Consider the following 26,590-nt stretch of genomic DNA (forward strand, 5'->3'; position numbering starts at 1 on the left):
ATTCGTGAACACAGCACACAGAAGCAGGCGGTTTCCCCTTCCAGGGGCTGTCGAAGCAGATGTCCCGCCCCCCAGCTCCTGGGGTGCTCCCTTCCCCAGTAAGAGGGTAACCAGGAGCAGCCAGGGCGAACCCGCGCGACAGTTACCAGCACAAACAAGAACAGATGCACACCAGGCATGCACCCTCACCCAGGGGGCAGCAAGGCTCAGCAGACAGGAGGCGTGTGAGTTAGAAAGAGCCAGGAGAACCATGCATTTGTTGGAGACGGACATTAACCTCTGACGAGGCGTGCATTGTGCTCGTGGATTTAGTTGTTTTTTTCAATGCATGTGTTATGGCTTGGGTGGAAGCGGATTACTTACAATTGAGAAGAGGAGAGTTAAGGAGACAGAGGCCAACAGAGATTGCCAGAGGTGATTAGCGTGCGGTGGATCCCGAGAGTCCGGGGCAGCCTTCTTGATGGGAGGGGGTTACTTAAAGGGGGGTGTTAGTAGAGAGGCTACTGCTATGGGGACTTCAGCGCTTGGAGCCTCTGGCCTTTGGGATGGCCCCTCTCCTGGCTGAATCCCATGGCTTGGTCCTGCTCTGAGGACAAGAGGCCCTGTGCCCACCCCTCCATGCGGTGGGAAAGTCCAAATCCCTCCCTACTCTGGACTCTCCATCCCTCTCAGAGGGGGTGGAAACCGGCAGGACAGCTGCAGGCTCGTCCAGACCCCAGAACCAGCCCTGTTGCAGGAACCACCGGGGGGAACAGCTGGGCTCAGAATTGGGGAGCCTGCGTGTGTCAGCCTTCAAGGCAAGATACACGACACCTGGCAGCCTGGGTCCCTTGTCCTGGTGCTGCGTCCCCCATGTGGCAGCAGCACAGGGTGGCGCTTCCAAGCCAAGGGTGGCTGCCCAGGAGGTATTGCAATTAGAGTGGCTCCCAGCAGCTCAGCCAAAGCCAGGCATCACCCCCTCCTTCCCTGCTCCAAGCCAGAGCTGGGTCCGGGGCCTGGGAAGGGACCAGAGTGAACCCAGCCAGCTGTCAAGGTGGCCCTGGCTGTCAGGCCGTGTGCAAGGCCACCTGAAACCAGCGAGGAGAGGGTGGACTCCTCGGGGTGGGGGGCGGAAACGGGGTGCCTCCCTGCCTCGGTCAGGGGGACCTCTCCCTGCTGTATGGTGCTCTGCTTTCTTGAGCAGAACTGAGGTGTGATGTGAAAAGTCTGTACAAGTTTTAGAAAACTCAGAGCCCTGGGGATGGGTCTCTTCCGCCAGCCACACGGGCGGCAGCTAGCTCTCGGGGCTGGTGACCGAGGAAGCGGGCATTTCCTGCCAGCCTGGACTCACTCATCACTTGGAATCTCTTCCCTTTGCCCTGAAGGTGCCGAGGGCCCCGGGAACACTATGGACAGGAACCAGCCTGCCCCGAGGCACTGTGGGGACCTCGCAGCCACTGTGGGGACCTCGCAGCCACTGTCCCTCCCCTTCTGGGGCGGCCATCCTGGAGGCAGCGCTCCACTGAGGTGGACAGGTACGAACCAGGACTGGGGCGCAGCCCTGGCTCTGCGGGCCGCCTCTCTCCGTTTCCACAGGTGGGTCTCTGGCAGCCAGGCCATGGCACTGGCCAAACCTGTGCCTCTGCCCACAGCCTTCTTCCTTCCTCTGGAGAGATGCATCCCCACTACCTGAGACGGGACAGAAGACACTTGCCTACGGTATACACAGGAGGCAGCCCCTCGCCCGATCCACCCCAGGGGCAAGGCTGGAGAGGGGCCAAGGAGTCTAAATTCTGGCCCCTGTCCCAGACGCAGGCAAACAGGATCCTCTGAGATCTCACAAGGGGATTGGATCACCTGGAAGAGGACTGACTCGCCCGGGGCCATGGAGAACAAGGAGAAAAGACCCCTCAGGTGGCCAGTCCCTGCCTCTTAGCTTTACCAACACCATGGGCGAAACTCAAGGATGTGGCTTAAGTCCTGTTTTCCCATATCCCGATTACAAGAACCTATTCAGGCCTTAAGCCTGGTCTGGGGCGGGGAGGGGAGGGAATGCTCTCTCGTTCCTGGGAGCTGCCCCACAGAGGGAATCACTGGTACCTGGCTGGATTAAGACACGGCTTTTAAAGCAGAAAGTGGTCAGGCATAGATGATGAGGAGAACTTGACAGAAATGACCAGGGCTGGCTCCAGAGGCCCAGAACCGCCAGACGAGGGGGCCCAAGAGAAGCTGAGGGAAGCAGGCTGCCGTCTCCGTCTCCAGGGCAGGGATCCTGGGGAGGGCTCCCGCCGGGCTCCCTGGGACAGGGCGGGATGCCTGCTCAGCACTGACCCCACTTTCCTGGCCTTGCTGCTGCTCTGGGCAATGAGCCTGAGGTCTCTCCGGAACACAGTTCTCCAGAACCGGGCCTGGCATCTGAGAAACCACGGGAGGACCGGATGTGCTGTCACCCCAAGTCCTCAGCTTCCTGTCTTTGGCCTTCTACATGGGACAGAGACGCAATTCGCTGCGTCTCAGAAAAGCCAGGCAGGCCTTGAATCTCCCTCAAGTAGCTCAGGGAGACCCCCAGGGACGTGACTGTTGATATTTTCTTCCTCTATGCAAATGCCAATCTAAGCCACATCTCCGACACTGACTCCCTCCTCATTTAGGGTCCTGTGACCAAAGGTATCAGAGTGACAATGTAGAGGAAGTGGGTGTCTGCAGGAAGGAGAAGGGGACAGCGGTTTCAGTGACATGGTTCGGCCGCTCCTGTCTGCTCAGCCTTACCTTGCCCCAGCAACGGCATGGAGGGGTCATCAGAGCCACTATCACAGTAATCATTACCGTCCTCCAGCTCACTGTTGACCGTGTTGCCATTTGCAACGGTCTTTTGTTTGATTGTGAAAAAGGCCTGCATCTTCATATTGTACCTGCAAGTGAAGGCAGGTGGTCAGCGCTGCAGGAGATCCGGCAGGGGAGCGGGCTGGGCCTCCCACGCCCCTCGCCCTGCTGCACATACAGCCAGGAGCCTCCGGGATGGGCCCTGGGAGGAGCCCCCAGGGAGGGGGCCAGGGAGCCAAAGCTTTTCCACCAAGTTGACAGAACTTCCTAACGGGAGCTGTAGAGCGATGTGCAGTCTGAGGGACCCGCTCTTACTGAGAGGTCAGTGGGCACCAAACACCTTCAGGCCATGAGAGCAAGCGACACCTACTCCCTGCAGGTCACAAGCCTGTGCTGATAGAGGAGTTCGGCTCAGACTCGGGGACAGGCTGGAAGGAGGCGTTGTGGGCCTGTCCTCTCTCCCTCGGCTGAGTCTCGGGGTCTCCCTGTGTCCCTGTCCCTTCGTACCAGCCAGCCAGCAACCCCGCCCCATTCCCTGCATCTCAGACCCCAGCTGCCCGCCTCACTGAAAGGCACTGAGAGGACATCTTTGAAGGACAATTCTCCGGCAGTTTTACAGCTTACCGTCCATTTTTACAAAACTATGTGATTTATAGCCTCATAAGACTCCCCTAGTGTTGCTTTTTTTCTTAATTACCTGGAGAGGTAGGAGCAAGGAGAGAAAGCTGGAATACGGCTCACCTCTTGGGTCGTTTTTTCCTTTTCCTTTTTTTTTTTTAATGTGGGAAAACTTATGCAACATAAAATTTGCTAATTAAATTATTTTCCATTTTGAGGTGCACGATTCGGCGGCATTATTTACATTGATAATGGGCAACCATCGCTACCATGTCCAAAGCTTTCTCAGCGCCCCAAACAGAACTCTGCTCCCATTGATCAATTATTAATCACTCCCTTCTCCAAGCGGCTGGTAATCTCTAATTTGCTCTCTGTCTCTGGAAACTCGCCTCTCCTAGGTCCCTCACGTAAATGCAATCAGGCAGTATCTGCCCTTTTGTGACTGGCTCCTTTCACTCAGCATAATGTTTGCAAGGGTCATGCATATCGTAGCATGTGACGGGACTCCCTTCCTTTATAATGGCCAAATAATACTCCTCACGGGTAGCTTTGAGATGCTTCTGACCTGGGAAGCTTTTAGAGGGCCACAAGGGTTCATGACCCCAGACCCCGTGACTGCATCTTCAATACTGCAAATGGCGCCCCCTGCAACTGGCCAAGGCAGTGGCCCTGAGCTGTGGCTTTTTACAAAGCCTAGAGCAGAAGGGAGGCTGCCCTTTTGAAAAGAGCAGTCTTAAACCATCAGGAGATTGATACAGAGAGCAAAAAAAGGAGTGGACACCCCAGGGCATGGAGCAGCCTGAAGTGGGGTGGGCGAGGGCCCCGCTTGCTACTTCTTTTGGGAGTGGCCTCATCCTCCACCCATCAGTCCTGACTCCCCTGGCCCAGCATGGACAGCACCCCAAAATGGTGTCTGAACATATCTCCCCGACTCCACCACCCCAGGAGCGTGTCCCCGGAGACCTGGGGCTGGCCGAGTGACTGCAAGGTCAGACAGAGGCGGGCTCTGAATCAAGGCGTCAGACAGCCCAGGAGGAGGGGAAAAAGGGCACTTACTTCATGATCAGAATGTAAAACACGTACAAGATGATAAGCACCAGGCTTTCCCACCTCGAAGAGAGAGAAGAGAATAGAATGTGTCAGAGCGAGGAAGGCCCCGAGCCGAGGGCCGGGAGTGACTGCACAGAGAGAGGGTGACGCGGGGCGGAGTGTCCTTTTTTTTGGGGGGGGGGATAAGTTCAGCTATTTTATTTATTTATTTTTAATTTTTAAATTTATTTTATTGATTTGAGAGACAGAGAGAGAAACATCGGTTTACTGTTCCACTTATTAATACATTCATTGGTTGATTCTCGCATGTGCTATGACCGGGAATCAAACCCACAACCTTGGCATATCGGGATGATGTTCTAACCAACTGAGCTACCCGACCAGGGCCCAGGAATGTCCTTTGACTTTCCCTGTCCCTGGCGTCTGGCCCAGGAACGAGAATTGAAGCATACAGGTAAGCCGCCCCAGCCCGGAGCAGTCCTGCAAACTAAAGCTGTTTGGGTGACAGAGAGAAGGCTGAGAGTGGGGTCTTCTCAACTCCAGGGGGTCGGTGGGACTCAGGCAGAGTCCCTCAGCTATCTGTAAAAAGGAGGGGCCACACCCCAGGACTCACGGAGAGGAGTGACCTGGAGTCACACAGACGTGACACTAAAAGGCTCCATGATCACCAGAGATTCTGGCCAACTAGCAGAGAAGCTGTGGGTGCAGTGTGGGGGGGGGGACCCTAAGAACTGCCTGAGAAGGGGGTACAGGACCTCCTGGGCTGCAGGCAGGGGCAGGGTAGGGCGGGGGTCTTTCTGAGACATACGGATACTGCTGTCTAGCATATACGTGCCCAACTCCACACATGGTGGGATTTTTGTAGCTCTGACCACAAGCTTCTGAGGCGCCACCAGCTTAGTCTGCTCATTCATCCGACATGTGTACTAAAGACCTACTACGTGCCCAGCCCGGGCTACAGCTGTTTGGGAGCTCTTCCTTGGCTGACAGGAGCCCAAGGACAGGCGGAGCCACAAAGGGGCTTGTAGATGATCTGACCCCACCCCCAACTCCAACTCCGGGGCAGGAGAAGGAGACCAGGAAGCGGAGAGACTTCCTGGCTCACATGGCGGGTTGGGGGCTAGGCCGGGGCCCGAACCAGAACCAGGATTCTCTGTGCCCAGAGCACACAGCTGCTCACATCAGACCTCCTGAGCATACTCCCGCGGATAATCACACCCAGGACCCAGACTGGGATCCACGGTCACGCAGAGGACATGTTCACGGTTTGTGTGAATGTGAGACCGTCATGCCCGACAGCACGAAAATATCAACCTCTTCTTTAAAGTCTGCCTCTCCTGTATCATAATTAAGAAATCATTTCTAACCTCAATGTCACGAAGACGAGCCCCTCTGATTTATTCAATGTTATGTTAATTTTGCTTTTTACAGTGAGATCTTAGACTCACCTGGAATTTATTCTTGGATAAGGTGTGAGGAGAGACCTGAAGCTATCTTGTTCCACGTGGATTCCTAGTTGTTCCTGCAGTATGAGACCCCCTCCCTAATGCACTACCTTGTCACAACACCTACTGTAGCCCCCAGCCCAGAAACGGGCCCATTACTCGGTTCTCGGTTCCATATTCCCTATGCTTATGCCTGTGCAAAATACCACGCTTTTCACTATTTTAGCTTTATAATTTATCTTGGTATCTGGTAGGGTGGGAGTGCTAAGGGAAACAACTTGTGTCACTTTGAAAGGACAAACAAAGGCAGGACTGCTTAGAATGACACCTTTTTTTTACTTTTATAAGTTCATAAGCTTACGTTTGTAAAAATAAAGATTCAATGAACCCAATCAGCAAGGACACTAATAAAAATGAATGAGAAACAAACTTTCAAAACTTACCACACAATTTCTTCATCATATATGAACTGGAAGGCAAAACAGACAAAAGGGTGGGAGAGACATATTTATTCCAAAAACAAAACAGAAACAGAAACAGACTCAGACCTCTCTGCGCCCAGGGCTGACACAGCATGGCTTGTTCTGTGCTTACAGACAGCGGGGTCCTCTCTCCACTTGTTCTGTTCTTACAGACAGCGGGGTCCTCTCTCCACTTCTGGGTTCCTCGGCTGCAGAAGCTGACCCTGCCTTAGCTGAAACCTAGGTCAGCGGATGCAGCACCCTGCAGCCCAGCAGAGCGTGGGCCTCTCAGAGGAGTGGCCTAGGCTTCATTATGGTCCAAGTAGCTGCTGGGGCCAAACTGGCCAGGGCCTGCCCCCATTAATGGAATAGAGTTGCTATAATCAAGAATCTCAAAAACTGAAAAGATATGTATGCATGCATCTATCCATCCATCCATCCATCCATCCACTACCCAACTACCCACTGACCTACCTATCTACCAACCTACCTTCCTCCCTACCCATGGTGCCTATATATATAGGAGAGAAGGTTTGTTTGTTTTCATAAAAATAGCAACCCCTTTGGAAGGTCTAAGGGAAAAAAACCCATTTGTACCATTTGAAGGGAGGCCAGGCACAATGGTGGGAACTCCATGGTTCCAAATCGGGCACTGAAATTGCCCAACAACCCCACCCTGCATCTCTGACACGAGACATAGATGAATGTGGTCCAGGGGAGGCCTCCGGTAAGGACCCCAGCTGAGCCCAATGTGGACAGGGAGGTGGCGGGGCTGTGCCCACCAATCTGATCTCGGACACACAAAGGTTCCCACAGGGGATGCCAGCAGAGGCCAGGGGGCTTCTGTCTGAACTTGGGCCCACTGTACCCCTCTCCGGGCTGTCAGGGCGGACAGCACACACAGGCATTGATTTGGGATGCCGCTTCTGAGAGAGTCGTCCTGGCCGGGCATCGCTGTGAGGCACCCCAAACTCAAGGCTCTGAGGAAGTGGCACTCAACCTGGGGGACTTAGGGGACAATTAGGGAGATATTTTTAGCTTTTATAACCCCAATGGAGTGTTACTGGAACTCAGCTACAGTGACACTGTAGCTGAGCCAGGGCCACCAGCCAGCCCAGAACATGTGGACAGTCCTCCCAGAGAAGCTCCCCCACGTCTGGCACCGGTCTCAAGCGTCCTGCTAGATTAAACGTTCAGGTCAGTGACAAAAGTAGATAAATAACCTGAACCTGGAACTTAACTCTGCTTCATGGAGCAAAATACTTTTACATGGTTTTAGTAAATACTTAATTTTCTAGTGAGGCAGCTTGCCGTGCAAATGGGGGAATAATTGTAGCGGACTCAGGGTTTTATCAGGAAGCATTCATCATTTTGGAAAATCATGTCAGCGTCAGCCCCACTTGGGCGTAAGGTGCCAGCCTAGCACATGGCCAAAGTCTGAGCTGGCAGCTGGCAGGCTGGGGCACTTTCCAAGTGGGGGCAACAGATCACATCGTCGGGTGCTCTAGCATCTTCAGGCCAAAATCTTTACGTACTACACGACGTATTCTATTGTTATAAAGTACTTTTAATTGTCCATTACAGTATAACGTAGGGGTATGGTTTTTTGTTTGTTTGTTTTTGAGATTATGTCTAGGTAAATTATTTTACCTGTAACTTTCACTTTTGGGGTCTGATAGGCAGCTCCGCAGATGACCCCAATGATCCCACTGCCTGTACATAGCCTGGGCCTAGGGACTTGCTCCTAACAAAGAATATGGCAAAAGTGACAGGCTGTCACTTCTGAGATTAGGTCACTGTGGCGTCCACCTCGGCCCCTCTTCTCCTTCGCTCAGAGGGAAGCCAGTGGCCCTGTAGGGAGCTGCCCAGCGAGGAAAGACCTGAGGCTGCCCAGAGCGACGTGGTCCTGACAGCAGACTGCTGCCCAGGGGAACCTGGAGGTGGCTGGACCCCGGGTGACGCTTGTGAGGGGACCTGAGCCAGAGGACCTTACTAAAGCCACTCCAGATTTAATTCACAGAAAACAGGGGTGATAAATGCTTGTTGTTTTAAGCCACTGAGTTTTGGGGCAGTTCATACACAGAAATAGATAACTAATCTAAGAGACGTGACTGTCACCTGCGGTTGGTGCTAGATTGTGTAAGGCAGAGAACTGTCACTCCAGGGCACTCCGCACCCTCACCTCTGGGCGCACCACGTGCCCCGCCCTCTCTGAGTACCAACTGCCCCTAAAGCTCCTTCTGTGCTCCTGCCCCTAAAGCTCCTTCTGTGTCATGTGCCATGAGGTCACCGCAGCCCTTGGAGGGCCACAGGGACACCCTCACACACACACTAGCAAGCCCCGGAAACCCTGTTTCACCTCATCTCCTCTGCCCTCTCTCTCTGCTCCCTCCACCCCAGCTGCCACCTCTGACAGCGCCCCCTGCTGTGCAGTGGGCCGTGACCCCGGGAGCTCTGCTCCCTTGGAGCGGGCTCTGCGTGAGGACCCGGAGGGCCCCGCCCAGCAGCATGCTGGAGGGTGACGGGTGGACCACGCGGCACGTGCTCTTTCGAGGCCTCTGTGCCTTCAATGGCGGTCGCTGGGTCTGCTCCATAACCAAGGGGTCAGGTATGAGATTTGGGGGAAAGGGAGGCACAGTGGCGAGGGGGCTGGTCACAGCGACTGCAGTAAACGGTCAGCACACCCCGCGTGCTAGGGCCAGGCGCAGAGAGGGGTGGGGTCCTGTGACTCCGGGGCCGGGAGGGGCACTCACAGCAATGAGCACGACGACCGAGAGGGTGTAGTACGTGGAGTCCCGGCACACGGCCCACCACGTCAGCCGGACCACCTGTGGGCAAAGGGCTGTCAGCGGCTGCTGGCTGGGGAGACGGGCTGTGGGGGCTTCCCCGCCACCCCCGGCCCCCGCGGGTCCAGGGACACGCCCATGGAGCGCCTCGTCACTGTGCCGCCAGAAACAAGTCTGCCTGGCTGCTCGAGGGCACCCTCTACTCAGCATTAGTCCTGGGAACGGAATGAAGGCCTGGAGCGTGTGAGTGACGGCAAAGCTGTCCCTGCTCCTCTTTTTTTTTTTTTTCATTTTTTTTTTTTTTTTCTGAAGCTGGAAACAGGGAGAGACAGTCAGACAGACTCCCGCATGCGCCCGACCGGGATCCACCCGGCACGCCCACCAGGGGCGGTGCTCTGCCCACCAGGGGGCGATGCTCTGCCCATCCTGGGCGTCGCCATATTGCGACCAGAGCCACTCTAGCGCCTGAGGCAGAGGCCACAGAGCCATCCCCAGCGCCCGGGCCATCTTTGCTCCAATGGAGCCTCGGCTGCGGGAGGGGAAGAGAGAGACAGAGAAGAAAGCGAGGCGGAGGGGTGGAGAAGCAAATGGGCGCTTCTCCTATGTGCCCTGGCCGGGAATCGAACCCGGGTCCTCCGCACGCTAGGCCGACGCTCTACCGCTGAGCCAACCGGCCAGGGCAGTCCCTGCTCCTCTGAGGCAACAACACTGCACGTTTCACGGCTCCGGCCGATGTCCAGGTGGAGGCCAGAGGCACTGCTCTCTCCGCTGGTGCTAGAACCTTCTGCTGGTAACTGGCTCCCCTCCTCTGCCTCCCTTGGCCATGCAGGGCCTACCTATGAGCTCTGAGGTCAAACCGAGTAGCCCCCATGGCCCTGAGCATCAGGAAGATGCTGATGGGGTACTAACCATAGGACAGTTACATGCTCCCTGCTGGGAGGCCAAAGGCAGGCCCCAAACATTTCCAGAACCTAGTTCAGGTCGGGGCACAGGGGGCACTTCTTTAACTCTCACTGCTGTGGGATGCACGCCTTCTCAGACTGGGCAAGAGAGCTGGTGCTCCCCCCACGCTCAGCCCACAGACCGCAGGAGGAGCGTCGGACACACCTGGGACTCACAGGGACACAGGCTCACCCAGAGCCTCAGGGAGCCAGGGGCATGGCTAAGGCTGGGCCTGGGGTCCCCCCACTGCTGTCCCTCACGTCACTTCACAAAGGGAGAGCAACTACTGACCTGCCCCGCGAATAATCCACAGACCCCGATTATGCACAGGATGTTGAACACAGCAGAGCCCACGATGGTCCCAACGCCGACGTCGCCGTGGGTGATGAACACGCCTGCAAAGGGGGAGGCACCAACCCTCGTCTGCAGACCCAGGCTGGCTGTGAGGTCTGCGAGGACTGTGTCCCCTGTCCGCCCCCCCCCCCCAACCTAGGGAAGCTGTCCTCACTGTCTAACAGAACACCCATCGTGCTGTGAGAACAAGAGCGCCCCCTGAGACCGGCTACTTCGATTCTTCCATTTTTTTGAGCAGCCTTATTAAGATATACACACGCCATAAAATTCGCCTGCTTCAAGTCTCAATACAGTGTTTGACAGTGCCGTCACAGAACTGCGCAGCCATCACCACGAGCTAACCTGGGAACGCTTTCATCACCCTGAAAAGAAATCCTGTACCCCATCAGCACCCTCACCCCACGCATTAGAGGTTCCACCCAGGGACACTTCCTGTCTCTCTAGTCTCCCGTTTTACAGACGAGAAAACTGAGGCTCAGAGCTGACAAATGCCTTCTTTGTCAGGGTGCCAAACCTAGGCCTTCTGCAAATTCTGTCTTCAGCTGGTGGGGTTTCTTACCGATAACAGAAGCAAACAGCTCGGGTGTCGAGCTTCCCGCAGCCATGAAGGTGGCTCCAGCCACATCTTCACTCAGATAGAGTTTCTGAAACAAAGGACCACCGACCCTCAGGCTGTGACGCGGGGGCAGTGGACACACTAACCAGACACTGTAGCAGCCGAGAGAGTGTGGGGAGCCAGCTCCCCGGCTGGGGCAGCTCCGCCTCCCTGTGCTCTGAGCCAGCAGCCACCTGCCAGGCCCTCCACCCAGATCCCGCCCCTCCCTCCTCTGGAGGTGTGCACACGGCTCTGTCTGAGTGGGGCAGTGACGGCTAGACAAAGCCCTTGCCTACTTTCACCAGGTCCCTCCCTGTTCAGGGCACCCTATGCTCAGCAGCCAGTCCCTGCTCTTTGCTCAGCAGCAGCGTAAAGTGATGAAGAACTTGCCCCTAACAAACCACGTCCCCAGCCTTAAACGTCACAACAGTATGGCCCCGAACAGCTGGGAGACCTCGTGCAGGTAGTGTGGCAAAGCCCTCAGCCGTCTTCACACAGTAGGTGCTTTACCTGCCCTGGCTAGAAGCCCAGAGTAAGACAGAGTAGAGACAGACTACGGTCTTGTATAGGGGGTGAAAGAAGAAAGTAAAAACTTAACAAAATAATTAAAAGGAGAAAATGTCAGCCTGCGAAGACTAGGACAGAGGGCCTTCCCTGCTTTTGTAGCTCGGCCTTCTCCCCGGGACACGGGTCCCCACCTGGCACCGGCCTCTACACCTGGTTACAGCAAATGCTCCCTAACCGACCAGGTCTGGCTTAACTGCAGACAGCGGCCATCCTGCCGTGCAGCCAGAGGTTCTGGGTAATGACTATGTGCTGAGAGCACTTTGTTCTGCCAAGTCTAGGAGGGGACGCCACCCGCCAACTCTAACCCGGGGATTTCAGAGTGAGGCTTCGCCATGGTGACTCTGAGTGACAGGCCCGACAACCTCCACTGCCAGAGTGCTCCCAGTCCTTCTCAGCCCGGCCCCGACGTGCCACGTGTCCCTGGTCACCCCCAGCCCCCTCCCAGGCTTCGTCGCATACCTCGCAGATCTTCTCCAGAGACGGAACAAAGAAGTCGTCGCACACTATGGCCAGGGCGTAGAACATGTAGAGGGCCTGTGGAGGACACGGGACAGAGCATGTCAGCGAGGGCACCTGCCACCAACGAGGGGAGATTCCAGCACCACAGAGACTTGCTCCCTCGATCCCCTCGCTGACAGAATGGGAAACCAAGGCCCGGAGAGCAGAAGGGACTCACCCTCAGGCCCATGGTCCCGCGCTCCCTCCTCCTGTCTCAAAGCAGCAGCTCTCCCCGCCAGAGCACGCCCTCCAAAGGGAAGACCTAACCTTTGAAGAAAAGCACTTCAAATCGCCCTTTTACGAGTTTACCATAATAACCATCCTGATTTCCCCTCATTTTTAGGGAAGGCACCGTTTCCATGTTTCCACTGGCCATCCCCTGCTGAAACAAACGGCAACCCGCGACCCGGCATTTCCTGGGGTGCTAATTCCATGTTGGTGCAGGTTCAAATACACAAGCCATTGAAACAAAGATTTTTATATTCTAATTCTGACTCTGGGACTTATTTGCTATATGACTTTAACAGTTTATTATAATTTATCTTATTTAACAATCTAGGAAGTTCGTGGCCATCAGCAGTTCTAGTGCAATTTCTGGTGCAATTGGGAATTCAGGAATCTCTGTGGAGCTGTCAGTGTAGCAAACCTTGTAAGTAAAATACATGCATACTTTTGATAGCACATGTGAAGGGGTCTTTGGGTAAATTACATCTCTAGGTCTCAGTTTCTCCATCTGTTTAATGACAGAGTAAGAGCATATCAGTAGTTTCAAAATGGTTTTATATACAGAACTCACTTGCCTTGTCCGCCCAACAGCTTTACTGAGTTCATCTGTGTAAGAGGCACTATTCTAGGCATCAGGATATGTGGTGAGGACACCAGGAAAAGCCTCTTGTAACTTTCCTTAGTGGGGGACAAATAGGCAAATAAAGTATCTATAACTGCCAGAAAACAAGAAGTGCAAAGGTCCTGAGGCAGGAGTGTGCTTGACGCATTTGAGGAACAGCAAGGTCACTGGTGCAGGTAGAACACAGTGAGAATGAGGTGGAAAGCGGAGAATGTGAGGTTGGAGGGAGAGGCAAGGATGAGAACCCACAATAAAAGCGAGGAGATTTTATACTAAGTGCTGGGGGAAACCACTTCTTTCCCCCGAGAAAAGGTGATGTGAATGTCCTGTGCACAAAAGAGAGGAAGCCTGGTCTGCTTCCCCCTGAGCAGCGCGATACTCCGCCAAGTTCACTGGTACTTGTCTACGAATAAATAAAAAGAAAGATACAGCAGCTGTGGCCAAGGCATCTGAGGCAGGTGTCTGCTGGAGTCCGGGGGTGGCTGTTCCTGGATTTGATGGGGGGAAGCAAAAAAAACCAAACTAATACTGGGGCGCAGGAAACGGGAAGAGAGTGAGGTGGGAGAGGCCCGCTACAAATCTCAGGGTTCCAACTAGAATTCCAACTCACACCCCCAGAAATTCCTCCCAACATGACCTCCCAGGGAAAGGATCCTCCATGAGGCCAGGGCCTGGTTCCCCTGACCCACCGCAGAGAAAAGGGGACCAAGAGAGCATTACTATTCCCATCACCTGAACTAGGAAGCTCTGAGAAGCTTCCTAGTCCAAAACTGGCTCCAAAGCTACAGCCTTCTCTTGCCCCCAAGAAAGGGGTCAGCAAAGAGTAAGTGTTTCAGGCTTCCGAGTCTCCGCCATGATGACTCTTTCTGCAGAAGAGCAGACGTGGAATGGGCATGGCTGTGTTCCAATAAAACTTTATTTATAAAAACAGGCGGCGGGCAGGATTGGGCCCTCCAGCCGTGGTCTGGTAATCCCTGCTCTAAAGGGTTCTTGCAAAATTCCTGAGGTGCTCTGAGGGCCCAGGTTTTTGTCTCGGCAGTGCCAAGACTTTTGTGAAGCAGAGAGACAGAACTAGGGGCCTAATTCACCAAATCTACCTTTTCTTAGTGAAAGGGGGGTGCGGGTGAGGGTAGATGAAAAAGCCAGAGAAACTAGGAAGATAATCACTCAATGACAGAAATATTAAACAGGCCTGTTATTCAAAATTTGCCTACAGTCTTTATCCTAACTTTCCTTTTCATTAATGGGGCATCCTGTTCATGAAAACCTCGCTCATTCATTATTCACTGGTGGCTACTAACAATGGGAGAATCCCAGCTTTTACATTCTTAATTATCTCTTGTCAAGATTGATATTTGGTTAGGTTTAAATATATAAGCAGGTGGGGCTGGGTGGTCAGGAACTTAATCAAGAAGGAACACTGCTGTGTTTAATCCCCGGTGGCCACCTCCACACAATAGAGGGCCGGCAAAGCTTTCCCGCAGCGGGACAGAGAGTTCACTGTTTCTGGCTCCGTGGACCTTGGAGTCCCTGCCGCAGCAGCCGCCAGCAATGCAGAAAGGAGTGGAAATGGCCGTGTTCCCACAGAACTTTATTTACAAACACAGGCAGCGCGGTGGGCTGTGGCTCTCCTACTCTTCCGAGGAGAGCGACCTTTACCTATCACTTAGGTTCGAACCCTCGATTCCTTTGTGAATTGCTAACTAAATGCCACCATTGGTCATCAAGGCCCATCTGGATAGAGAGGGAAGTTTGAGAAGTGCATCAAAGCTTTAAACTAGGGTCATCTGGTGTGGGGGGGGGTCGGGTCAGTCTGGGGGAATCGTGACAGCAAGCACACGCAGAGCAGTGACTGTGCGCCGTGTGAGATCTGCTGTGGTCACTCACACTCCTGCATCTGGGAAACGCTGCCACTCCTGTTTTATAAAAGCAGAAAAGGAGGCACCAGAAGACTTGAATTCTTGTCTTGGTTCTGGGGCCACTCACTACGTGACACTGAGCAAGTCACCTAACATCCTTAAGACTGTTTCCGCCAGGCCCAGGCCGGTTGGCTCAGTGGTAGAGTGTTGGCCTGGCGTGCAGGAGTCCCGGGTTCGATTCCCGGCCAGGGCACACAGGAGAAGCGCCCATCTGCTTCTCCACCCCTCCCCCTCTCCTTCCTCTCTGTCTCTCTCTTTCCCTCCCGCAGCCAAGGCTCCATTGGAGCAAAGATGGCGTGGGCGCTGGGGATGGCTCTATGGCCTCTGCCCCAGGCGCTAGAGTGGCTCTGGTTGCAAAGGAGCAACACCCCAGATGGGCAGAGCATCGCCCCCTGGTGGGCATGCCGGGTGGATCCCGGTCGGGCGCATGCGGGAGTCTGTCTGACTGCCTCCCCATTTCCAACTTCAGAAAAAAAAAAAAGAAAAAAAAAAAGACTGTTTCCGCCTGACCAGGCGGTGGCGCAGTGGATAGAGCGTCGGAATGAAATGCAGAGGACCCAGGTTCAAGATCCCGAGGTCGCCAGCTTGAGCGCAGGCTCGTCGGGTTTGAGCAAAAGCTCATCGGCTTGGACCCAAGGTCACTGGCTCCAGCAAGGGGTTACTCGGTCTGCTGAAGGCCCGCGGTCAAGGCACATATGAGAAGGCAATCAATGAACAACTAAGGTGTCGAAACGAAAAACTGATGATTGATGCTTCTCATCTCTCTCCATTCCTGTCTGTCTGTCCCTCTCTATCCCTCTCTCTGACTCTCTGTCTCTGTAAAAAAAAAAAAAAAAAAAAAAAGACTGTTTCCTTGTGGGTGAAATGGCCCAGTATCTGTCTTCCGCACAGGTTCTGACGAGGACCGGACGAGATCTGTGACCTGCTCTGGCTCCGCCGTGCTCTGTGGCCGTGCTGCACCTGCCTGACGGGGACGCCCACCCCCCGGGGCGCGAGGGCCACTTACACCGAGGATGTGCAGCAGAACCACCTGCCTGACGGGGACGCCCACCCCGCGGGGGCCACTTACACCGAGGATGTGCTGCACCTGCCTGACGGGGACGCCCACCCCGCGGGGGCCACTTACACCGAGGATGTGCAGCAGAACCACCTGCCTGACGGGGACGCCCACCCCGCGGGGGCCACTTACACCGAGGATGTGCAGCAGAACCACCTGCCTGACGGGGACGCCCACCCCGCGGGGGCCACTTACACCGAGGATGTGCAGCAGAACCACCTGCCTGACGGGGACGCCCACCCCGCGGGGGCCACTTACACCGAGGATGTGCAGCAGAACGACCTGCCTGACGGGGACGCCCACCCCGCGGGGGCCACTTACACCCAGGATGTGCAGCAGAACCACCTGCCTGACGGGGACGCCCCACCCCACGGGGGCCACTTACACCCAGGATGTGCAGCAGAATCACCTGTCTGACGGGGACGCCCACCCCCTGGGGCGCGAGGGCCACTTACACCCAGGATGTGCAGCAGAACGGCCTGCCTGACGGGGACGCCCACCCCGCGGGGGCCACTTACACCCAGGATGTGCAGCAAAACAACCTGCCTGACGGGGACGCCCCACCCCGCTGGGGCCACTTACACCGAGGATGTGCAGCAGAACGGCTCCGTGCTGCCGATCCCTGTTGGAGAACAGGTCCGCGGGGAACTCGTGGATCGCTGGAAGGCAAGAGGACAGGCAGGGTTCAGTTATCACGGGTGGCGATGCTCAGGGAGGTCTTGGCGCAGGACCCGAGGCCGAGGTGGGGTAAGGGAGAGGATGCGGACTGAGAGCACCGGTCCGCGCCCCCGCCCCCCGCCCGCACCCCCTCTGGTCCACTCCGGTGCCAGGTGCGCCTCCACAGCAACTTGGGTCGTCACGCACCATGTCACAGGCCCTCCTTTGGCACCAAGAACGTCCCTGCCGGGGTGGACACAGCCACTCCTGTCATGGGCTCTCAGCATCCTGGGCGGCAGGCAGCCTGCAAGGCGCAGACCTCTCTGCACTGCAAATCAAACTGGGGATCAGATACCATCCCTGACACCCCCTTGCCACCCCTCTGAGCCACGTGTCTGCCTTTCGGGCCCAGAATGTCCCTGGTCGTAAAGGAATACTGCCTGTTCACCCCCACACCCCCTTCGAGATGACCAATGGTTGTAAGCACTTTGTGAATGTCAAGGCTGCAGGGTGCCCCACCAGACACTCCCACACCCCCACGTCCTTCTCACGGGCCCTCATCACATCAGCGAGCCCAGAGGCCCCGCCCTGTACTGCATTCTCAGTGACTCGGCCAGGCTGGCGCACAGAGGGTCCTCAACAGACCTTAAAAGTCAACCGATGGGAAAACTTTTTTTTTAATTTAAGTAGCATTTATTAGATGCCAGGTATTATACTAGGCACCAGTCTTATAAAGATAGATAAAATGAAGTCTGCTTATTCTGGGGATGGGGGGAGGTCAACTGAAAAATTAATGGTAAAATACTAACAAAAAATAATGTGTTTCACCTTGTTCTATTAGAATGTTTACATTACCTTAAGGAAGCCTCTTAAATAACTAGAATGACCCAGTTGGTAGTAAGCGCTTGATAAATGCTTGTTAAATAAGCTCCCAGGACAAAAACCCTTCTGTGTAAATGCAATTTGGCCCCAAGGTCTGAAAGTGATGGTTTCTTCCTTATATGGAAACTTTTCTGTTTTTTAAGATTAGATTCTTGCAACAAGACAGAAAACATCAGCACCCCAGACACCAGAAAACGCTCCCACTTTAAAACAAGCTGCAATGTAATGAAATATAGATTCTTTCACTCCTGGGTTTTCTCCCCCTTCTGTAATCAAACTTCTGTAACAGAATTGTTCTGTCCGTTCAAGGGCGCGGACCTGCTTCCAGACTTGCCGGCTCAGAGACAGAGAATTCTAAAGGGAGAGATAGATGGGCGGCATTCCTGCAGCTGGGATCTTGTCTCCAGGAGGAATGTCACCGTCTGGGGCATTTCAGTGCAGACAGATAGACGTTTCTGCCACGAAAATTCAATAGCCCCGACTCTCCAAGCCAGTATTTTGAGAGCTGGTGATTTATCCAGTCCTGGGAATTCTCTGAAAAACAGGTTAAAATAAGGCTGCCTTTTTATCTTCGAGGACATTCTCATCTGGCCCCCAGCAGGGAGGGAATGTGAATTAGAGATGGCTTTGTCCTTGAGAGGAACAGGAGTCTGCTTCAGCCACAGTGCCTTGCCCTGCACCCCCGTGCGTGCGATGGAGGCCACAGAGGAGCAGATGTCCTCCAGGGCCCTCATTCTGCCAGCAAAGACAGCGAGTAAATAGCAGAGCTGCCAACGACCCAGCGCCCTCTGTACCCACCCAAGTCTTCCGGACACATCCTGCACCCGTGGGGCAGGCGCTGCAGCCTGGAACGGCCCTGCTTTCCAGACGAGGCTCAGAGGGGGTCGTGAGGGGGGTTCAAGGCACCCAGCCGCATAAGCTGGGACTCCCAGGGGGCCCTGTGCTCCTCTCCACGGGTCAGGGGCTGCCCCTGACACGAGTGGACACCACCCTGTACTGGGAGGTAGAGGACCCGGATGGAGTCCGGGCTCAGTGACCCAGGCGCTGGTGGGTCCCTGGTTGACTCATTTAAGCTCTCTGTCCCTGTACTGCTTCAGCTGCAGTCTGCAGCCACACGAGGTAACAACACAGTCACCATTACTGCGTGTGGCTGTTCGAGGCTGCGGGCAGACAGAAGGCCTCCCTGCCCTTCCCAGTTGGCAGCTGGCAGCGGAGACCAGTCTACTCCCCAGCTTTGAGGTCAGATCCTCCATAAACGGGTATAGGGTGTACAGACCAGGGGGCATGCCCAGCAGGAATTCCGCCTCTCCCAACCTGGTCACCAAAAGCAGCAACTTTGAGTGGCAGACACACGCGGCCCATGCAGCTGCTCCAGGCACTGTCTTTAGAAACAGATGACACAGGTTTCAGGAAGTGTCTCTGCCCCTCATTGCCTGCATGGCCTCGGCACGTTAGTTACCTCACCTACACACGGGGGTGGGGGGTGGGGGGCGTCCTGAGGGTCCTGCAGAAGGTGCCCACCAGGTTGCTGCAAGGATGGAATGAGAGATAATGCATGCATGGCACCTAGCTTGTCAGGCTGCTGTCACCCGCAAGGATCTTAACTATCTTCACTTACAGACTCCTCCCCTGCGGTACAAGTTCTGTCCCCGGTGTTCCAGAGGCCCAGCCTCCGGCTGTGAAGACAGAGTCAGTTCAGTGGGAAAAAGAGTGGGCGAGAACGAGACGGGCCGCATTATGATCTCAGTGCTGATGGAGTTGAATCCCAGCTTCCTGAGAAACTTCTTTTCTCTTCTCCAGGGGCTTGCTGGGATCCAGAGCCCCGATCCACATTCAAGGGCACGACATTTACATGTCTGAGAGGGGCCGAGCCGCCCCGTCTGCTCAAATCCCCACCAGGGGCAAGGAGAAATCAGGAGGGCATGCACACGAGGCTTTCGAGGTCACATCCAAGCCTATAAGCTGCAGGAACCCTGGGGAGGGGGCTTGTGGGTGGGGAGTGGAGAAGAGTGTGTCTGCAGGTGGGGCCCAGCTTGGGCAACCAAGGACAAACCCAGCCCCATCCGTCCATATCATGGGGCAAAAGTGGGGAGCCGGGGGAAGGAAGAGGGGAGGAGAAGCTATAAACCAGGCAGCAGGCACTTCCCACACTGCGTTAGGGTCCTCTCCTCTGGACCTCAGTGCCCAGAACTGGCTCTCCGTCACTCTTGTTCTGCACACACCCCTCTCCACACTCGGAGATTCACCCCCACCCCCACTCATCATCTCCTCCACATGGGGTGCAGGGCCAGGGAGTAGCGGCGGAGGTATTTCCTGCCACCTGCCCTCCTGAATAGCCAAGGAGAAACCGCAGATCCCTGGGCACAAAAGCATCTGCAATCCCCCCCCCCGCCCCGCCCACCACCAGCCACCAAGCTCTCTAACAGGATACATAAACAAGACCTCTAGGGCGCACCTGACCTTTCGGTTGACACACAGTTAAGTTACAAGAGGGGACACCACTGTATTTCAGAAACTCTGAATTAGCGTTGCCCTTTTGAAGGTCTCTACTTTTGCCAATGTTGCTGCTAGTTCTCCAGATATATTAATTTGTTCAACTAATGCTTACCGAGCACCCACACCGTAGGTGCTGGGCTCCGTCTGGGAACAGGCAGGTGACATGCTGGTGCATCAGGAACATCCTCAGGCCTGGCAGCAGCACCTCGTCTTGGAGGGTCATTTAACATTCAGAGACGGACAGAGTATTCAGAGAGCGGGAGGTTATCAGGAGGGCAAATACCCTGATTTTGAAACAGTACAAGTCTGTATGTTTCTTGAGCATTTACTAGGTGCCCGGCAGGGGCGAGGCACTGGGCCCTGGGTATGTGCCCTTGAGGGCTTCGTGGGGGAGATGGACAATTAAACAAATGATCAAGTGACAGTGAGAAGTCTGCTGTGCTGGTGAGGAGGGACCATGTCACCAGCGGTGACTGACTCGGGGAAGTGGGGCGGAGTGGGCAGGCAGCCCATGCAGAGAGTGGCGCCCACGTCGAGGTTTGAAGGCTGCGTTACTAACTTCTCAAGTCCTTCCACCTGCCTTGCCAATCCTGAGAAGACCACTAATCCCGTTTCTATCGATGGGGAAACAGAGGCTCCGAGAGGCTGAAGGATTCACATCAAGTCACTCAACCGCAGTTGGGCACAACCGAGAGAAGAACCCGGGGTGGGAGCCCACCCGATAACCAGGTCTTTTAGCTGAGCATTTCCCCACAGCAGGTGCATGTCTCGGGGCTCGGGACTTCTTGATCCAAGCAGCAAGCTCTGCAATTCTGAAAGCTCAAAGGGCCGTGACAGGAAGTCATACTCTTGACAGGAGGAATGCACGTTGTATCCTGCAGGTCAATTTCACTAACAGCCCAGGACCCACCTGTATAGAAGTCTAGGCTACTATATTCCGTGGAGCCAGGGAGACCTGTCACTCGTTCTCCTGACCCATTTAATAACTCTGACCACTTCCCGTGTTCACATGGATGAACAGACGGATGATGAGTGAATTAATGAGGTCATCCATCCTCCATTCATCCAGCTATCTCACACACAGTAAAACTCATTCTTTGTGGTGTGCCCATCTGCGGCTTCTGAGAAACAGAGTTGTGTATTTACCACCACCCGAGACAGTCTAGTCCCATCACCTCCCAAGCCCCCTGATCTGCCTCTCTGTAGTCAAAGCCTCCCCTGCACCCAGACCCGTGGCCACCACTGATGTTTCCTTCCCCTGCGGAGTGCCTTTCCGGAAGGTCACACAGTGGAATCACAGAATACATAGCCTTTTGTCTAAAGCTCCTTGCACGTATGAAATGCATTAGGATTCACCCACCTTGTACTGTGATCCCACCTCCTTACAGGGGTCTCACTTAGATTCTTTGACTCCCCCACTCACTTGCCTGGTCTCTTTCAGAGATCCCCTTCCTCCGAGGGACCCCCAAATGCTGGTGTTCTGGGGACAACCGAGGTTACAGAGACGTACGTGTTGAGAGGTTCTCCCGGCAGTAACATCCTCTTCCTCATTCCCACATAGGGTGTTTTTAAATTTGATCGTCCCATTCCCAACTCCTGCTTTAGCCCTTCCTGTGACTTTTATAAGCACCAAATTCCCTGAATTTAATTCCTTTCTGTTTAAAATGCTGAGAATGGCCTTAGTCTCCTGCTCTAAGCACTGACAGTCTCTGTCCTCTTTTAGCCAATCCTCCATGGGTCCTGGCCATCTACAGCCCCGGAGACCACTCACCTCTCCATCCCCACCTGTCCCTCTCGACCTCTCTCCACCTGTCCCTCTCTACCTGTCCCTCTCGACCTGTCTCTCTCGACCTGTCTCTCTCAACCTGTCCCTCTTGACCTGTCCCTCCCCATCACCCCTCCCTGGACCGCGGCACCAGCCTCCTCACCGGTCTCCCCTGTCCGTTCTCAACCTACTCCTTTTTTTATTTTCACATGGCAGCTTTCCCACCTGCACTTATGGCTTAAAAACTCTCCAGTGGCTTTTGATTACTCTTGGGAATAATGTCCCCAAACAAGCAGGACTACCCTCTCCAGGAAAAATTCCCCACCATGGAGTTTTACGGCTGGAACAGGCCCCAGCTGCCATATGGGCCATCGGATCGCCCCTGAGGAGGGAGTGTGGGCTTATCAACACCACTGGGGCAGCATTCCCCAAGCCTCCTTGCCATCACCCCCACCTTCTTTCTCCCTGCCCTGACACCGAGCATCCTCGTCCCACCCACGCAGAACCACTCCACCTCCCATGTTAAAGGGGAGAAGGAACACTGAAGTCCAGAGAGCTCAAGGCCCTCACAGCCCCCGGGTGGTCCGGCCCTGACGACCTGTTGTCTCGTCACGCTGCCTTCCCGCCCCTGCTCGCTCTGCTCCGGCTGCGTGGTCAAGGCTGCGAGCTGCCAGGTCCTGATACAAGGGAGGTGTGCAGGAAACGCCCATTGAGTGAATGGGTGTTTGGTCTTCTACCTGCCCCCCCCCCCCCACCCCGACAAAGCCAAGAGCTGCGAGAAAGAGTTCTGAGTGGGAGGAAGTCCCAGCAAGGGTCGTCAAACTTTTTATAAAAACCGCCCACTTTTGCAGTGCTGGTCAACCTGGTCCCTACCGCGCAACCAAACAGCGCTGCGATTGGCCCACCATGAAAGCTGGACTGCCCACTAGTGGGCGGTAGGGACCAGGTTGACCAGCACTGCAAAAGTGGGCGGTTTTTATAAAAAGTTTGACGACCCCTGGCGGGTCCTGTTCTCCCAGCTCTGCTGCCCACACTGCTGAGCCATGACGCCTCCCAGACGGAAGTGCTCGGTGGAGACGCGCTTCCATTAGATGCCGATCCTTCTCCAACCTCTCAATTCGCTGATGCTCTTCAGGGAATATACACTGTGATTTGAATTCTTCCAAAAGGAAGAAAATTGCCTCAAAACATGCCATTCTCTCTTTGCTTTCTACCCTGCTTAAAAATAACCCCACACTACAAGCCCTGACGTTTATTCTGAAGCTATGAAAGCTAGACTGGAAGGCGGGGAAGTGATTTAAATCACTTCAGATTTCTATCATTTTCACTCTGTGCTTTTAGGAGCCACCCCAAGGGCTAGAAACCAAAAGAAAAAAAAAAAAAGTGATTTCCTCCCCCCACCCCAATTCTACGGTTTAAAATAACTAAGACTTCTGTACCTTTCATGGGTAACAGTTGGAATGTCTGGGTTCTATACCATCACCCGGTGTACCAAACAAGAGTAAAAATAATTAGATGAAGTCATTGGCTTAATCAGCAGGAAAAGGAGTCTAAAACTCTATGTCTCCTTTAGCACATTCTAAAGAGATCAAGCAGCATGAACTGGGCGACTGGAGGATCTGGCGGCAGGACTGTTCTCTCCAGGCGGCTGTGGGATTGGCTCTGCGGTGAGCAGGCCCCAGCTGCCACGTGGTCCGTCGGTTCTCCACCGAGAAGCGAACATGGGCTTATCAGCATCAGCGGGGCAACATTCCCCAGGCCTCCTTGCCATCCCCACCGTCTCCCTGCCCTGACGCCGAGCACCCTCGTTTCACCCACTGGGAACCACTCAACCTCCCATTTGAAAGAGGAGAAAGAACCCTGAAGTCCAGAGAGGTCAAGTGCTTTAGCCAACATCACGGCTAGCTAGCAACGGGATGACAAGAGCCTGAACAAACAAACAAGCAATGGCCAGACCACGGAGGACCGCAGAACGCTGACCCACGACCCCTGCATCAGCCAGTCCAGAGCGTCCAATTACGCCTGGCCCAGATGGTCAGGATGTGGTGAATGAGAGTCAGCTTTCCTACCGTTTATCCCTCCCTGCTTCCCACTCCAGACCAGCCAGCGAGAGCTAAATATGGTCAGGGCACACACAAGAATCAACTAGTGAATGCATAAATAAGCGGAACAACAAACTGATGTCTGCCTGTCTGTCCCTCATCTCTCTCTAAATTCAGGGGGAAAATTTTTATTTTAATTTAAGAAACACACCAAAACCGTTATAGTGGTTGTAAGATCGGAAACGACTCCCCTTCCACGTGCTTTATAAGGTGGTTACATTGTTTTGTTTACATTGTTTTCATAGTAAAAACAGTTAAAGCCTATTCACTATGATTGATCACTAAAGATTGAAGCTTACAAACCTGGCCCACAAAAGAATCTAGCACAAGAATAGTGCAATGCCCTTTATGATGCTCAAGCACTGTCATCACTGAGCTCGGTGACAGAAATCAGAACCCCTAGGTCAGGGACTGATGAGAAAGGGCACAGAGGACTTTCTGGGGTGTCGGAAATGTTCTAGACCAGGGGTCCCCAAACTTTTTACACAGGGGGCCAGTTCACTGTCCCTCAGACCGTTGGAGGGCCAGACTAAAAAAAAACTATGAACAAATCCCTATGCACACTGCACATATCTTATTTTAAAGTAAAAAAAAAACAAAACGGAAACAAATACAATATTTAAAATAAAGAACAAGTAAATTTAAATCAACAAACTGACCAGTATTTCAGTGGGAACTATGCTCCTCTCACTGGCCATTAATGAAAGAGGTGCTCCTTCCAGAAGTGCGGCGGGGGCTGGATAAATGGCCTCAGGGGGCCGCATGCGGCCCACGGGCCATAGTTTGGGAACCCCTGTTCTAGACCTTGACTGGGTGGTAGCTACATGGTTGTATACATTTGTCAGAACTCAGACTGAACACTTAAAGATCTATTGTCATGTTTACGTTATACATCAATAAAGACAGACCCACTGAGTTCCCCAGTATAGGAAAAGGGGAGCATATGTACCACCGTGGACACACTTGAGAGCTGCCCCCTGGTTTCCTGGTCCTCACAGTGCTCATGGCATGGAGGGACAAGTAACAAGCACCCAGATTCACACCCAGTTTCACACCCATGAAAATGGCACATGTCAGCCACTGCCTTGTCAGACAGGCTGCTGTCACTGCTGGATAACCTTGTGGTGCTTGTAGGTCCCTCACCCCGGATTCCCTGTTTGCTTGGTGGTCTCCCCCTTGGCACAGTCCCGCCTCTCTTCACAGACCCGATCCCCTACTGGTCCCCTGAGTAGCCTCAAGGCAGGAGATCTCAGGCCAGGATTTAGCACAAATAGGGGCTGCACTCATTAGGTGCATCTGGGCAGGCTCAGGAGCGCTTCCTAGGAATGGCTTCTGCCTCCCCATCGCTGCTCCCTGCTCACACATCACACACAGTCCCCTGATTAGCGCAGGCTGAGTAAGCACGTGGTCCTTGTAAACACACTTCTAATGGACCTGCCTTGCCACTCGAGGTCAACTAAGGGGGTGAGGCAAGATCACAGGTAAAAAGGGACAAACTGGAAGGCTTGACGTGTTTCCAGATGCCTCGCACATAGTAGGTACTTAACTAAACTGCCACAGAGTGACTGACAGTTGTAATCTGGACACACAGTTCCTATCCCCTGAGACCTCAGAACAAAAGAGTCTGCCTACTTCTGTTTGGGTTCTGTGCTTATTCTCACGCCTGGCTTCTGCGAAGAACATTTCCGACAAAGAGTCACTAGGGGCTGGATTTTATTCTCGGCGTTCCTTTGTGAGTTTGTGGAAAATTACTTAGCTCCTTAGTTTCCACAAAGCACTGTGAGGCTTGGGGAGGTTATTAGCTTGCTATAAACAGGAAGGCCATCCAATCACAGGACAATATGGAAGATGAGCCACATTAGGTCATGGACCCTTCACCTGTGGCCTGTTCTCCCCCCCAGACGTCTTCCCAGGACCACCCTCCCCCTTCAGGAACAGCAACAAAATGAAGATTTGGGAGGCAGTAAGGAGCAGGACGATGCCCACGGGACTGAGAGTCCAGGGAGTCCAGTTCTGGCCTCGGGTCCTGCCACCAACGGTAATTCTGACAGCAGCCTCAGTTCCCTCCTCGGTAAGGAGAGCACGGGGTAATCCACGGAGACGTCCGGCCACAATGGTTTCCCAGCTCACTCAATCCTCCCTGCCAGCCTCACTCTCCCTGGACTGACCTGCCCAATACCCCGAATTCTTTACCAGCAACACTGGATCTTGTATTTAATTTAAAATGGCAGCACTACAGAAATCACTGATCCTTCTCTTTTAAAAAAAAAATTATTTATTCATTTTAGAGAGGAGAGTGAGAGAGAGAGAGAGAGAGAAGGAGGGAGGAGCAGGAAGCATCAACTCCCGTATGTGCCTTGCCAGACAAGTGCAGGGTTTTGAACCGGCGACCTCACCGTTCCAGGTCAACACTTTATCCACTGCGCCACCACGGGTCAGGCCTCACTGAACACTCTCAATTCTCACCCTGCCATCACTCACATACACACACACACACACACACACACACACACACACACACACACACTCACACACACACCAAGCACTGCTGTTTCCCAGGAATGGTGGTGGGGATAGTTCTCTACGTCTCCACAGAGTTTAAGGACTAGGATTTATATGCCTGTATCTTCCATCATTTATGAGCCAATTCTGGACCACAGGACAGAGGGCAAGGGCCTCAAACTTCCCCAGTTGGCCACCCACCATGCAAAGAAGCCTTCCTTGGACTCTGGCCTGTTTCCAGGGAC

General features: G+C 54.1%; 1 protein-coding gene across 4 annotated transcripts in view; it reads right to left on the minus strand.

The window, feature by feature from the left end:
• Positions 1-26,590, minus strand: part of SLC24A4 (solute carrier family 24 member 4) — a 151,996-nt gene that overhangs the window by 37,579 nt on the left and 87,827 nt on the right. For 2 of the 4 annotated variants that reach the window (XM_066343785.1, XM_066343787.1), the window contains 8 exons: positions 16,524-16,600; positions 12,080-12,154; positions 11,018-11,102; positions 10,396-10,499; positions 9,130-9,204; positions 6,359-6,384; positions 4,477-4,530; positions 2,749-2,891 (listed from right to left, as the gene is read on the minus strand). In XM_066343785.1, the coding sequence (XP_066199882.1) occupies positions 2,749-2,891; positions 4,477-4,530; positions 6,359-6,384; positions 9,130-9,204; positions 10,396-10,499; positions 11,018-11,102; positions 12,080-12,154; positions 16,524-16,600 (639 nt within the window). Of the gene's footprint in view, positions 1-2,748; positions 2,892-4,476; positions 4,531-6,358; positions 6,385-9,129; positions 9,205-10,395; positions 10,500-11,017; positions 11,103-12,079; positions 12,155-16,523; positions 16,601-20,694; positions 20,762-26,590 lie in introns of those variants that run through there. The other 2 variants (XM_066343788.1, XM_066343786.1) reach the window with 2 other exon arrangements.

Source organism: Saccopteryx leptura, chromosome 6 (genome assembly GCF_036850995.1).
Source record: "Saccopteryx leptura isolate mSacLep1 chromosome 6, mSacLep1_pri_phased_curated, whole genome shotgun sequence".
Classification (NCBI taxonomy): Eukaryota; Metazoa; Chordata; class Mammalia; order Chiroptera; family Emballonuridae; genus Saccopteryx; species Saccopteryx leptura.